Source organism: Vicugna pacos, chromosome 14 (genome assembly GCF_048564905.1).
Source record: "Vicugna pacos chromosome 14, VicPac4, whole genome shotgun sequence".
NCBI classification, from domain to species: Eukaryota; Metazoa; Chordata; class Mammalia; order Artiodactyla; family Camelidae; genus Vicugna; species Vicugna pacos.
Window position 1 is genome coordinate 8081213 of NC_133000.1, and position 14095 is coordinate 8095307.

The 14095-nt window shown below is 41.2% G+C and overlaps 1 protein-coding gene across 7 annotated transcripts in view; it reads right to left on the reverse strand.

Moving 5' to 3' along the window:
* The window catches only part of STARD13 (StAR related lipid transfer domain containing 13), a 451023-nt gene that overhangs the window by 194931 nt on the left and 241997 nt on the right, over positions 1-14095 (reverse strand). Inside the window, exon 1 of one of the 7 annotated variants that reach the window (XM_072976115.1) lies at positions 13842-13911. The exons of 5 other annotated variants lie outside the window; for them this stretch is intronic. Coding sequence is in view for 1 of the 2 variants with exons in the window: in XM_072976107.1 (XP_072832208.1) it covers positions 12770-12893 (124 nt within the window). In the remaining variant the exon portion in view is untranslated. Of the gene's footprint in view, positions 1-12769; positions 13089-13841; positions 13912-14095 lie in introns of those variants that run through there. One more of the 7 variants, XM_072976107.1, reaches the window with a different exon arrangement.

Here is a 14095-nt window from a genome sequence, read left to right on the forward strand (position 1 = left end):
AGTTAGAATCTAACCTCAAATTTATGACAAATGAGATACATGACCTGGAACAGCAGGTTAAGTGAATCTCTCTGAGGTTCAAGCAGCTCTTATAAAATGAATGATTTGAACAAGACAATCTAGAGGGCTTCCATGTTCTCTAACATTTCATGTTTTTTTCTGAGCTAAAAGAAAGAGAATTTTGGCTGAAATTTCCTCATAATATTAAGGAGTTTGAATAAGTAAATATCATACCTCTAGCAATATAGTTCATCTTTTTGAAGCTGGCTAGGAAATGATTCACAAAAGAAGTAAGAAAAGGCTTTCATCCTTTTATTTCTTCAACAACTAGGTTATTTTACCAAGTGGATTATACAGTAGGAGGTAAAAGATGTTCTTTAGTGTAAGACAAAGTTCCTCTATCATAGCACAAAAGAACTCTTGCTGGTGAGACAAGAACAAGACTGAAACACTCAGCAGGGTGAACAGAAAGGCAGAAACTTAAAGGTGAATGAGACTCTGCACTTTACGAGCTGTGTTGGCCTCAGCCAAGTTTCTTCACTTACCCCATCTTTAAAATAGGGATGATAATCATGACCTCAGCATGTTGCTGCGATGGGTCACAGGATGACATGGGGAGAAGCACTGAATCAGGGGCCTGACCCACAGCAGACCCTCCCTGTCCGTCCATCCTCTCACCCACCAAGGGTACTCAGATATGGAAGGGGGAGGGCGTAGCCAGGAGGGAGGGAATTGAGCCAATCCTGGAAAATGGGTAGGATCTAGAAAGGCAGAAGAGAGATAGGATTAGGACTGGAAGACATTATGTGGCTTAAGGTGTGGAGTCTGAAATAATCCTGAGAATTTAGAGCCAATTCCAGTCACTGGTGAGAGGACAGTGCAAAGCAGGCTGTAAACAAACAACAATAACAAAAACCACCAAGGAGTCTTGTTAAAAAACGCACACTGTAGACCTCCCCCCAACCATACACACTCACATACATACACACTCACGTACACTGCCCTCTAGGGATGATTTCAGTCCCTTGGATCTGGGGAGAAGTATTTTATTTTATTTTATTTTATTTTATTTTATTTTATTTTATTTTACTGATTTTATTTTATTTATTTATTTTTTTAAGTTCTATCAGAAAATCTATTCTTGCTCTCTGGTACACTTCCCACCCCCCTTAAAGCAACTCCTCTTAAGATACCTGTTACTATAAATTAGTTTTGCCTTTTCTAAAAACTTTACAGAAATGGGATCATACAGTATGTATTCTTTCATGTTCTGGTTCTGTTATGCAACATGATCATATACATATTCACCTCTGCTGTTCCATGTATCAGTAATTCGTTGTTGAGTTGTATTCCATTGTATATGTATATATAATTGTGCATACAACTTTGTGTTTATCATTTATTTCTTGACGGCTATAAGGTTTGTACCGTCTTGAGCTATCGTGAGGAACTCTGCTATAAATATTCTTGTTCAAGTCATTTCATGTAAATACATTTTCATTTCTTGGGTAAACTTAAGTTAAAACTTGAAAGTGTCATAAAGTTGACATATGTTTAACATCATTAGGAACTGTCAAACTTTTGGCAGTTTAAGTATTTTAAAAAGCTTTTCCGGTGGTTCTGATGCTCAGTCAGGTTTGGGAGCCTTTGAGCAACTGATTGACCTTATAGAGAAGAGCTCACACTGGGCAGCAGGAAAGTAGAGGGGCGAGACCTGGGGTAGGGGCCTAGGTTCAAATGCCCTTGTGGCCCTCACTGGCTGTGGGTGGATAGTCACATCATTTTTCTTATCCTCATTTGTCTCATTAATGTAATGGAGATCAGAGAACCCACCCTGCCTACCTTAAAGGACTTTTGTGAGAACCTATTGGTTTTAAGCCACTGTTACAAATCTCAGTGGAAAAACACTTAACTGGAAAGTGTTACACAGATATTCAGGATCATCATTAGTCATCATCATTATCATCCAGGGACCCTGGAATGCCAGAATGCCATGGTCAACTCCCATCTATTATACCCTGGAGTGACCTTGAGGCAACATTGGGGCGGGGCTGTGAAATGGTTCATATTGTCACTACTACACCCTGGAACAGTTACTGCTTCCTAAGTGCTAGACTGTGATATGGGTGTGGGTCCTGGTGTCATCAGGATCTCAAAATCTTACAGGTCATGTGAATTCTGCCACTCTCACAAATCTATATTACCACAAGTAGCAGTTATGTGCCTGAAACAAGTTCCTTAACCTTGCCAAGCTTTGGTGTCCTCATGCATAAAGTGGGGACAGTATCCATACCCAGGGCCACCCAGGGCCACCCTGTGTGATTGTGTAGGCTGTGCCCTGCAGAGCCAGCAGCCAAAGGGGTCCATGGAGGTGGAAATCCAGCCCAGGGTACACTCACCAAGCCACACATTCCTGAGGCTGCATTTTCTCGGAGGAGGCACTGTTTTCTAATTGTTTTCTAATTCATGAGCCCAGAGTGGAAGCCTTTTTCTAAATCACAGCAAGCTGCTGTGTGTGCTAACAGTGACCCAGGCAGTCCTGGCCCTGAGGCCTGGCATCAAATGAGAAAACACATGAAGTCCTTAGCACAATGCCTGGCATACAATAGGGTCTGGTTCAGGATAGCTGAATCTGCCTACTTTTTACTATTCAGAACTACGCAAACACATTCTTGTTTGTAGTAGCTTAAGAGAAAATGAAAATGCACGCACTCTTCTTTTCATTCAGTTTCCCAGATATTTTGTATTAAATAATGAACCTAACTTTCAAACAAAGGAAAATGTCTTTTTTTTTTTTTGGACATCATTAAATGGGGAGTTCTATGTCTAGCTTCTGACAGCAAAGGAGTATTTAACCTATGCAACAATATGGGACTAGATTCAGTCAGGTTCAGTGTCCTCCACAGAGACAGATGAACATAATGACAAAATAAAATTGCTCACTGATATGTGCTGGAAGCCCCTGGTGATAAATGAGAGGCTTCATTGCTACCTTTCCAAATTTCCTTTTCTTAGTAAGCAGCCCTAGGTGAAATCTGCACAGGAAATAGTCTTAATAATTTTAATAGCAGTGGTTTAATGAATGAATCTAATATGGATATTGTAAATGAATTTTTAATTTAGAAACAGATTAATTAAGAAGTTTTCAAAAACAAGCCTTGGATCTTGAAAATCTAGCATGCCAAGGTGTGTAATCTGTCCCAATCTCCTATTATACCTAAGCACCACAATACCTTAAAAACACTAATTAAATTATTTGATTCAATACATGTAATACCTAAAATATATAACTCTGTAAACACTAGAAGTAATGTTACTGCCTTATCTCATAATGATGATGCCAGAATCAATAAACAACAACAGAAAGCAGACACATTTTCCTCTTGGGCAATCACCTTGCCCAAGAGCGAGGGGCACAGAGCAGTAGATTATAGCTGCTCCAGGGAAGGCTTTCAGGCTCCTTCCAGATCTAACATCCTGTGATTTCACAAGTCGCTTTTATCTTACTTAAGTAACACGAAGTCATCAATGAGAGTGAATTCACAAATTAAGGCATGATTATACAAGAGACTGGCTTTCCCTGAATGCAGGATCAGCTACATCATTTGCTGGGCCCAGTATAAAATAAAAATGTGGGCCTTCCATTCAACAATTAAGAATAATTTCAAGACAGGAACAATAGAGCAGTAAGCCAAGTGCAGGACCCCTCTCAGCATGGAGCCCTGCCTGAGTGTGGTGCAGGCACTGTTGAGATTCTACTGGTGTTTCCAGGCCTGGGACTCCTAGAATGTCCAACTTGTTCCTTCTCCACTTCTGGCAGATGTAGTTCCAATAACAGAACGTACCAGTTACTAAGTTGCTGCTGCTGATGGAGGCTAGGTAACCAAAGCAGCATGGGGAATGTCAGGCAGGCATCCTGGGGTACCTTCTGAGCTTCTGCCCTTTCCTCGTCTATCAAAACATCCTATGAACTCCAGACAGAAAAGAAACTACAAGACTTAGGGCATTAAGATTCCTTTAGACACACAGTCTAGTTTTATAGACTCATTGATTTTAAATTTAAATAGGGCCTTAGAGATCATCTAGTCCAACTTCTCTCATTTTAATTAGGTCTTCATCAAATTCCATGTAGACAAGGGCATGGGAATGAATTCTTGGTTGGATAGTTCTAAAGCTAATAGTAATTCTGATGAACAAACCATAATTGATGATCATTTAGAAAAATAAAGTGTTAGTATAATGAATTATTCATGCTATAACACTAATGGATCTGCACAAGATGCTGCCAACCATGCTAACAACATATGTAGTATTTGATTTTTTATATTCTATTCAAAGCAAAGAGAGTGAGGCTAATGCCTTAGCACTAGGAAATCCCTGAACACGGGACCTAGGATGGGTCCGTAAGATATGGGAACAAGGCAGATGAATCCAAGTGTGAAGTTGGAGGGTGGTTTAAGGCTGGAGCTAAAAGCATCTCCTTTACCAGAAAATACGTCTGTGCTGCTCTATTCTCCACAGAGAATAAATATACGTATGTGTGTGCATTTTAAATAAACTCTTAAACAGTGTTAACTAGAGGTCAGACACTGTGCTAAATGCTTTGAAAACATTAACTCACTTAATCCTTACTACAACCTTATGAGGTAAGTACTATGCTTATCCTCCTTCTTAAAGATGGGGAAATTTAAGAACATCAAAATTAATTTTTTTGCCCAAGGACCCACTGTGTAAGTGGTGGAGACAGGATGTAAACCCATGTAGTCTTGGCTCCAGTAGCTGCTCCTAACCACTTGATTATGATGCATGCCAGTAATCTTCCATCATGCCAAAATACCACTGACCCTGCCCTCCACTACTCTGGACGCATCAAAAGTAAAACAACACGCATTTAAGGCACTGGGAGATCTACGCTCCCAGCGCTGTAGCCATAGCTGTGGCAAATATTCATATCAACATTATGGCTGAACCGATGCTAATTTCACAGATGTTAATTACCATTACACAGCTGTGATTTTTTCCAGATAATGATATTTCAAATAACTTCAATCCCTTTTCCACCACCATAGTGCTTCTCTAAGGGGTTAAACATACATTTCTTCATCTGTCATTACTGCTTTGATTTAGATTTAAGAACTACCACAAAGCCTCTCTTCTTTCTTTCCAAAAAGAATAAAACAGCCTATAACACAATAGTTAAAATATGTAAAAGCTTTTTTTTAAACTTATTTTTATTCTGACAATTGCTCCACTTTTATGTCTACTGCTTATGAAGTTTTTTCTTGGGACTAAAATAAAGATGTAATTTCATTCCAAGATCATGGGGACAACTTCTCATGGCCAGGAAAGGAGCAATCCATCACTTTTTCAGGAGTTCTACAATGAATGCAACTCAAAGTTAGGCAAAGAAGGGAAGCACTACCTTGCCATCTTTGCAATGTCACTGTGACAACCCAGACATTCTCATGTAGTGGTAGATTAGTGTAGCTTATACTGTTACACCTTCCAGATATTCAAGAATTTGTACTTTCAGGACCATTATTCTAATGGTAAATAGAATAAATATAAATTTCAATGGAAAACACTTTCAAGAAACCTGGACATGTTTCCACTTTATCTAGATATAGAGAGGATCAAAAAGCATAGGATAAGACATTACAGTTTAATGTCATTATTAGCAAATGTATTAATTTTCATGATGTTATACAACAATTATCCCTGGGGTTCATTTAATTTCCTATATAGGAAGGAGAAAGAAGAACTATCTAACAAACACCATATGCCATGATGAGATATATATTAAAATATGCCCTACTACACAAAATAATAGAATCATAAGATTCCGAAAATTTTATTTTTAGATAAAAATGTTACTAAGGAAATAGTCTGCCTAAGAACATCAGATGGCTCGACACAGCAGATCTGCAAATACAATTTGTGTAGTCATGGTGCATTCTATACTGTCTTTTAGCTCTTTCTGGAAGCCTGCTCAATTTCTGGTTAAATAGAAGAGTTAAGTGATTTGAACAGCATAATAAAATTTGTGTGCTTTGCCAGGATAAAACCACAGTCCTGAATTAATATCCTGCACTACAGTCCCAGCGTGCTTTGACAAGGATGCTATTTCATGGCTCAATAAATACTTATTGACTAACTACAAACATGACAAAAATGTTTGTCCTTCAACTGTTTTAGGACTAAACATTCAAGGATTCTGAAAAAAAGCTCCAGAACATTGCAACACTTTTCAAACCATGTTTGTTCTCATTTTGCAATATCCCTAAACTTGCAAAAGGGCAGAACAGAAATATACTGTTGGATAAACCCCCAGAAAACTACAGTGTCTCTAAGCAAATTTTTCTTTATCAGTTGTTTTGTTCAACATAAGATTTTAAAAGCAAAAGGAATATTAATTTCATTAGAAGTGCCACATGTCTAAATGATCGGGTTGGTGACTGACAAAAATTGTATCAAATGGTCTTCTTAAGGAATTCCAGCTAACAGGCAGGGTTCCTGTTTCCTGTTCAGAGCAACCACCCACAAATAATGAACAAGGTCCTTTCTTTGGTCCAATTCCAGAAGGAAACTGTTATTCCTACGGGTTAGGCAGCATACTGCAGAAGGGTTAAGCCTTGTTTAAGTTACCCTCCTTACAAACACAAAAATTCAAGACATCGTTGTCTATTTTCCTCTGAGAAATTTCACTTCAATCAACTTTATTATAAACAAACCATAATTATTAAAGATCAACAAATAGATGCAAAATTAGAAAATTCAATATAGTACAGAATCTTTCTTACAAACTGAACTTTGATTAGACTATTCCCAGATACCATGACACTAGAGAAGTCACCTTTCCAATAGAACGTTCTTAGCTCATTATATGTAGGGCCAACGAGTTATAGTAACCATCGACGTACTCCTGCTAAGACCATTTTTATTTAATTAACTATATTTTAATTTTTTATGTATGGGAGGCAACCTTGAGAAGTCTTTCCTTCAAATGCTATCTAAAATTTACTTTTACTTTGCAAAATGATTTCTCAATTTTAAAGGTATATGTCATTAGTGAGATGTATTTTTATTCAACAACAGTTCTGGGACCAAATAAATCTGTCACAAAAGATTATTTGGTATATCACTACCATTATTCTGCTACAAGAACGTGAATGCAGAATTTGGGAATGGTGCTGCTATTTTTCTTATTCCCCAGAAATTTAGCACACATATACATATACACAGTTCATGTCCAAATACTATGCTCTAAATAAAGGACGTCCTAGGACTTGGTTCTTGGCCCCTCCTCTTATCTGTATCCTCCTCCTAAGTAACCCCATCCAGTCCTAAGGCTTTGCTCTATAGTCTTCACATGCCAATAACTTTCAGATTTCTGTCTCTTGCTTTGACATTTTCCGCAAAACTTTACTTGTATATCCAACTCTTTGACTTTTACTATGGAAGTCTAATAGGCATCTTTGGCCTAATTTGGAGCAGAACTCATTCTTCATTCCTCTTACACACACACACACACACACACACACACACACAAAAGTTCCTTTTGGAACTGCAATATGCAAATATGACACATGTCCCATCTCAGCCCACAGCTCTACAGACCTAGGAGTCCCTGATCCCTCTCCTTCATCTCCAACAAAAGTCAGCATTGTTGTCTCTACTTCCAAGACGTATTCTAAAGCTGTCCCTTTCTCTCCATTTCCATCTCTGTCACCCTAGTCCGTGTATCTGTTTCTCTCTCATCTAGACCACTCTGGTAGTAACCTATTCAGGTCCTGTCCCATCTCTGCTTAAAATCCATTGCTTCTTATCACATGTAGAATCAAATGCAAACTTCTTGCCCTGGAGACAAGGCCCAACCTGACCTTATAACCTGACTCTACAGACACCTCTAACACAAATGCCTCCCACCTACTTGTGCCACCTTTTTTCATGATGCTCCAAGCACATTGGCCTTTTTTTTTTGGTTTCTGTAAAATGACAAGCTCATTCCAACTTACTTAAGCAAAACTTTTCTTAGGGGCTTAGACAATGATCTTGTACTAGACACAGACCTCTGTGAGTTATCATACGGTAGTTAATGTAAGTCAGCGATTCTGAACCTGGACTGTACACGGGAATCATCTGTGGAGCTTTAGAAATACTGGTCCCCAAGCCCCATATGAGCTGAATCAGAGTCTCTGGGAGCCAGCAAGGGCACTCCTATTTCTGAAAGGCTCCAGGTGACCCCATATATAGCTAAGTTGAGAAGAAGACAGATGTGCTCTCTTCCTCTGATTTTCTGTATACTTGATTTAGATTTCTTTTCTGTTATTGTTAATATAAATCACATCTAAATGTACTCCCCTTTCAAGAGATGTTTAAAAAGAAAAAAAAAACCTGATAGAGTAGTATGGCCTGTTCTGTACAGTAAAGTGATAATAAAAAGGAAGGACACTGATATAAAATACATGAAAAGGATCAGTTATTCTCATCCTGTACTTTCTGCTATCATGGAACACATTTAGATTTTAATAAGGAACTTTTTTATGGCCCATGTTCTATTTTGGATCCCACTCTGCATTAAAGTCCCAATCTTGTGTTTACATCGCATCACAGGATGCTACTGTTGACTCTCAGGATGAATAAGCCTGTTTTAACATGACAAGAACTCACTGAAAATTTGGTGGAATTAGCATTTCTAACAAAACTTGAACTTTTCAGTGTTTTAGGTTAGTTTACTCTTGGCAGCAATGTAACTTCCTGTGTCTAAGAGAAATGATTTAAAATGATACCATGAAAGAGATCAAAAGACTTGGACTTCAATTAGTTCACAGGCCACCTAAATATTGTTATGTGAGTATAAAGGAATCAAACATATGGATTACATTTCCATTAAAATAGAGTAAGATTTTAAAATAAAAGAGCAGATAGCTTTAGAAAACTCACTTCAATTCTCAGATCTTAACATTTGAGAAGTAGCTCAAGCTGCTCACAAACACCAAAATCTAAGGGGTATGCTTCTGCCTGGAGAATTTACCGATGCTATAAAAGTTAAGAATTGTCAGCAGCAGTGGCTGATGAGGGAACTAGAGAGGGCAAAAGAACCTGTCACTCACCCTGAAGAAACCTGCATTTAGACTTCATGACAGCATCTCACTCCTGCAGCCCTTGGCTTCCTATAGTGATGGATGGGCAGGGCACACCACACAGGGGCCCCAACAAGGTGGATGTATGGCTGTTTGTTTGTTTCAGCTCTCTATGGGCCCATACACTACCCAGCCCAACAGGAGGACTGGGAGACAAAATATTTTTGGTGCATAGGGTTATCCTTGTCACTCCAGGAGGAAGGAGCAAAGAGCAATTTTTCCAATTAATTTTGCTATTCTTTTAAAAACTAACTGCAAATGACAGAGTGCCTAAGAAAAAGGATTTGAGGTCCATATGTCTCCATAAGGCCCATGGAGCAGGCAGTGTGGCAGAACACAAAATGGGCACAGAGGACCTTTGACTTCTGACAACCCGAATTAGAATACTTCTTTGAACACTAACTAACTTTGTCATCTTGGGAATAAACAACAATTACCACCATTATTACAATAATTAATATTGAGATGACAGGTGAGAAAAAGTCTTGTTGACTTTCATGAGGATTAGGGTCTTAGGTAATTAAGAAGTGCATGTTACCAAAAACTCCATAATCCCCATGAAAATTTGGCAGCTACTACAAAATTGGAAAGCCCAAGAAGAGCTCCCAGTATCAGTTCTTCTTTACCAATAACTCCCTTTTGTAATTTTGTAATGAACCTATTTGAACATCATTCACACCTTATCCTTCTATTGGTTTCATTATTTGTGTCACCATGATGTGTGTTAAGGAATGCTTTTTTTCCAGTTATACACAATCCCGTCCTTCCTAAATATTGTCCCATAGCACAGAAATCCATAGGCTTCACTGGGGCTAAATAGTTCTACTTCTTCTTGTCTTTCTGTTAAACTGACAAGACAGACTTCTATGAAAAGAAGTAAGACTGACTTAGAATAAGAATTTTCCTGCCTCAAGATGTTAAAAAGCAGAAAGCAGCATCAAATACCCTCAAAGTACTCTCGACAATAAACACAAGTTTGTTATAAAGCACTCTGAACACTGTTCTATTGACTAAGTGCAATAAGAAGAAAATTTTAGGGAAATTAAAGAAGTCCCAGCACAAAGCTTTTCTCTGATAGAAAAAGGCTGAAAAAGAAAAAGCCAATAGCCCCGTATCATCTCTTGGGGGGCAGATTCTCTCTAGGGATACATTCATATAGTTGGTTATTCTGATGTTGTGAATTAACCATATAAAGAAGACTTTTACAAATGAAGAACACTTTCACCTGGAATTGATGCCAATATTAATAACTTAAGTATTTCAGTGTCATATGGCCAAAGTTCCATATTTTAGCTGCCTTCGCAAGAAAACCCAAGAAAATCAATTTGCATCTAAAAGCTCCTTCATGGAGTTGGCTTGGTTTTGTGGCAAGCATCCCAGCTTGCTTAGAGAAGCAGAGGTTGAAGTCTGCTTCACAGAGATTGTTTGGTCCCAGTTGAATAACCTGCTGGCATCCACTGTTAGCAGAGTGGTAAGCAGATTATGGGTAAGCAGATATTAATATTCTGATTAAACATTTTAAAAACCTCATACCGCTATTTTAAAAAATAATTACACTACCCTGGGAGAACTCATACTTACCACTTTACAGCCACTTTTAGCTTTAATTTCTATATATTTATGATCTTAAAATCTCTACCTATGGTTTATTTCCCAGAATCAAAACTTTTTCTCTCCACTGCCCTAACTAAACTGCAATGTCTAAAATTCATATGAATACATGACTTCCCCGGAAAATCTTAATGGTTTTAGGTCTTTACATTAACACTCTCTTCCTTCCCAGATCTCCTTTTGAAAAAGACAGGGCTGCAGTCATCTTTGGCCTCAGCTTCTATAAAAACCCAGTACAGCCTTGGCAGCCCTCCTGGAAAGACTTCTTGTTTCCTGAGGATCCATTGATTTAACAAACTTAACAAACTTAAATAACAGAAGCTATGAAAGAGACATTTGCAGTAAGCTTTCTGAAGCTATGAAGCAACAAAAGTTTACTAGACCACAAATATTTCTCTAACACCATCCATCATGTAGATTATACCATTTAGCATGATAACAAGGGAAGTTATTAATTGTTATTGAAGTCTGCAATGCACATACAGGTCTTTAAAAATCAACAGTCAAAACTACTAGGTTACTGCAACTTATTTCTGGGTCCTGACTAAAAAGTTTGTTTATTTCTTGGGTGCTTACTAAAAGGGGCCACTATATTGGAGAGAAAATACAGGATTAACATTTTATGCTGACAATATCAAGTGTTGGAATCATCTGTAATCCCTACCTCTGATTTGACTGGTTAGGTTGATAAGGACCTAGCTCAAGGAGATACAGAGCCTGGGCTTCTACTCCAGAATGCTCCCAGCATGATGAAGACATGTGACTGCATGGGTGTAAGGACAGAACACCTGGCAAAGCACGTCTACAGTCTCAATAAGGAAAGAGGGGAGGAGCCCAAAGAAGGGTAAATCTTCCATCTCACCCTTGGCATCCCTGCCCTCTGTCCAGGCTTCATACCTTCTTCTCTAGACCTCTCTTCCACCCCTGTGGTCACTGGCCAACTCAGGAGATACTGCTGGAGAGACAGGAGGCAAGAAGATCCAGAGACTAGACTCATGGTCAGCTCAAGGGCCCTTCCATCCACAATTCCTCCCATTCCACAAACATCTTCCAGCAGCTAACACTTGGGGAAAGCAGTAAATCCTACACGGCCTGGGAACAGTGTTGTGGAGTAGGGCCACCTTCCCTTATTGCGACAGGTATGGTGGGTTGCCCAATCAGACCTAATGCTCCGAGCGTGGGCTATGAGAAGGCTCAGACCGCTTACTGCCTCTGTGGCCCTACCAGGAAGTAGTTCCACGGAGCCGGCACAGAAGACCACAGCCAGGAAGCTGTCCTTTTGATCTAAGCAACGATTCTTCAGGACCTCATGGCTCCGAATAATCACCTTGTCTCTTCCTCTGATTCATGGGCAATTGATTCCAAAAGAGAGGCCCCTCTTTTGCAACCCCAAAGTGAGGAAGGCCTGATGCCACTGTGGGCAATTATCTACGTGCCCCAACAGCTGTCCACCTGTCTCTCCCCAAACCCTTCCCCACTAGCACCCCCACCCCATTTGGTCTCCCACAGCTTTAGATACGCTCCCTTGCCTCGCCTTGACTCTCCATCCCACACAGGCAGTGGACGTGCCCTGCGTGGGAAAGGCGAAGTTGCGAGAGGGGCCGCCCTTCTGGAGGGCCACTTGGGCTGGGCACTCATTCATTCACTGGGCTAGGGTGGGGTGGATGGCGGCGGAGCAGGGGCCAACCCAGGCGGAGTGGCCACGCAAAGGACGAGCGGGCCAGGTAAGCCCCGCGCCTCTCCCCGCCCCGCTGGGCTGTCAGCGCGCCGGGCGGAGCCCACACCCACCAGGTCCCCGCGCCGGGAAAGCGGGAGCGCGGGGAGCGCGGGGAGCGCGGGCGCTCCAGCCCGGCCCAGCAAGGGTGGTGCGAGCAGCCTCCTCCGCCCAACCTCTGGCGCCTAAGAAAACCTGTGCTGGGAGCCCGAAGCGGCGGCGGCGGGGCGGTGGGCCCGGGTGGGCGACGCGGCCCTCGCCTCCTCCCGCCCCCGCGGTCCCGCGTCTCGTGGGCACCGACCTGCCAGCCGTCTCTCCCGGACGTTTTTCCACAGCCGATCCCACGCTCTGGCCGTGGAGTCCCGCAACTGTTCACTGATTGACCTCCTGAGCGGCGTTTGGAAAGGTTTCCGTTTGCCAGTCATTTTAGATCCGTCCTCATAACGACCAGCGGGCTGGCCACTCAGACTCCCGGCGATTCGAGACCCCCGTCGCCGGACTCCCAGGGGACCCGCTGCGGACGCGACATGGGTCCGCTGCCGTCCCGCGCTGGCGCCGGGATGCGTTGCCACTGCGCGCGCGGTGCAAGGGCAACCTCTGCGCTCCGTCAACTCCTCTACTCCTTTCCCTCTTTCCCTCCCCTCCCTCCTCTCCGCTCCGCGCTCCTCCGCTCCCCCCCCTCCCTCCTCCCGCCTCTCTCCGGGACGGTCTAGCGCCCCACTCCTTCCCCCAGGAGCTCTCTCGTCCTCCCTCGCCTAAACCTGACAGCCGGGATCCGATGGCCCCCAGTTACAGAGTTTCCACCCACCTTTTCATTTTCACTCAGAGACCAGCGGCTGTACTATATTCCTCCCATTTCTTGATACTTTCCTTTCTTCACTCTGAGAAACCGCCACCATCACACCATAACAAAAATTTAAAACTCTGCCGAAATAACTTATCATACTTTTTCCGAATTCAAGCCACTTGAAATGGGCTCCTCAGCTTGGCTGACGTTCTTTTGCAGTTAGATACTGGTACTCTTGTACTATATGTCAGTCTTTCCGGGTTTCATCAATGAAACAATTATCCGGCTGCAATCTATAATCAAATTAAAGTGATTTATCCATTGCATAGCCATTGAGTAGGAGAAAAATAACTTGTAAATATTAAGGTCAGACCCTGAGGAACCTACATAAAATAGATTTACTTACTCTGGTGAAACATTAAAATCTGTATGCAGTTTTAAAGTAGGTATTATGAGGAAATGAGATGTGAAAATAAAATAATCTTAAGGTATTTTAGCCAATAACATGTAGTAGGCTTATCATTAGAAATTAACTCTGATTCCTGCAGGGGAGAGGCAGGAAATGTACTGGAACTTTAAGGAATACCTGAGGAGGTGGTGTCCAAGTCATTTCCCTGGGCTCCAAAGCCTCACTCAGAAGATGAAGAGGAGACTAGCTCAAGCCTCAGGGTGTCCTGCTGTTCTCAAGATTTTGCTTCTACAGTGCTTTTAGGACCTTAGATTATGACAACATTTGATGTAACTCAACCATGTGACATGTGATTAATGTCAAGTTTGGCTAGAGAAACTGACATATTTCAAAAGAGAATTTCTGAATTATTTAAACTGTAAAATTGCTTG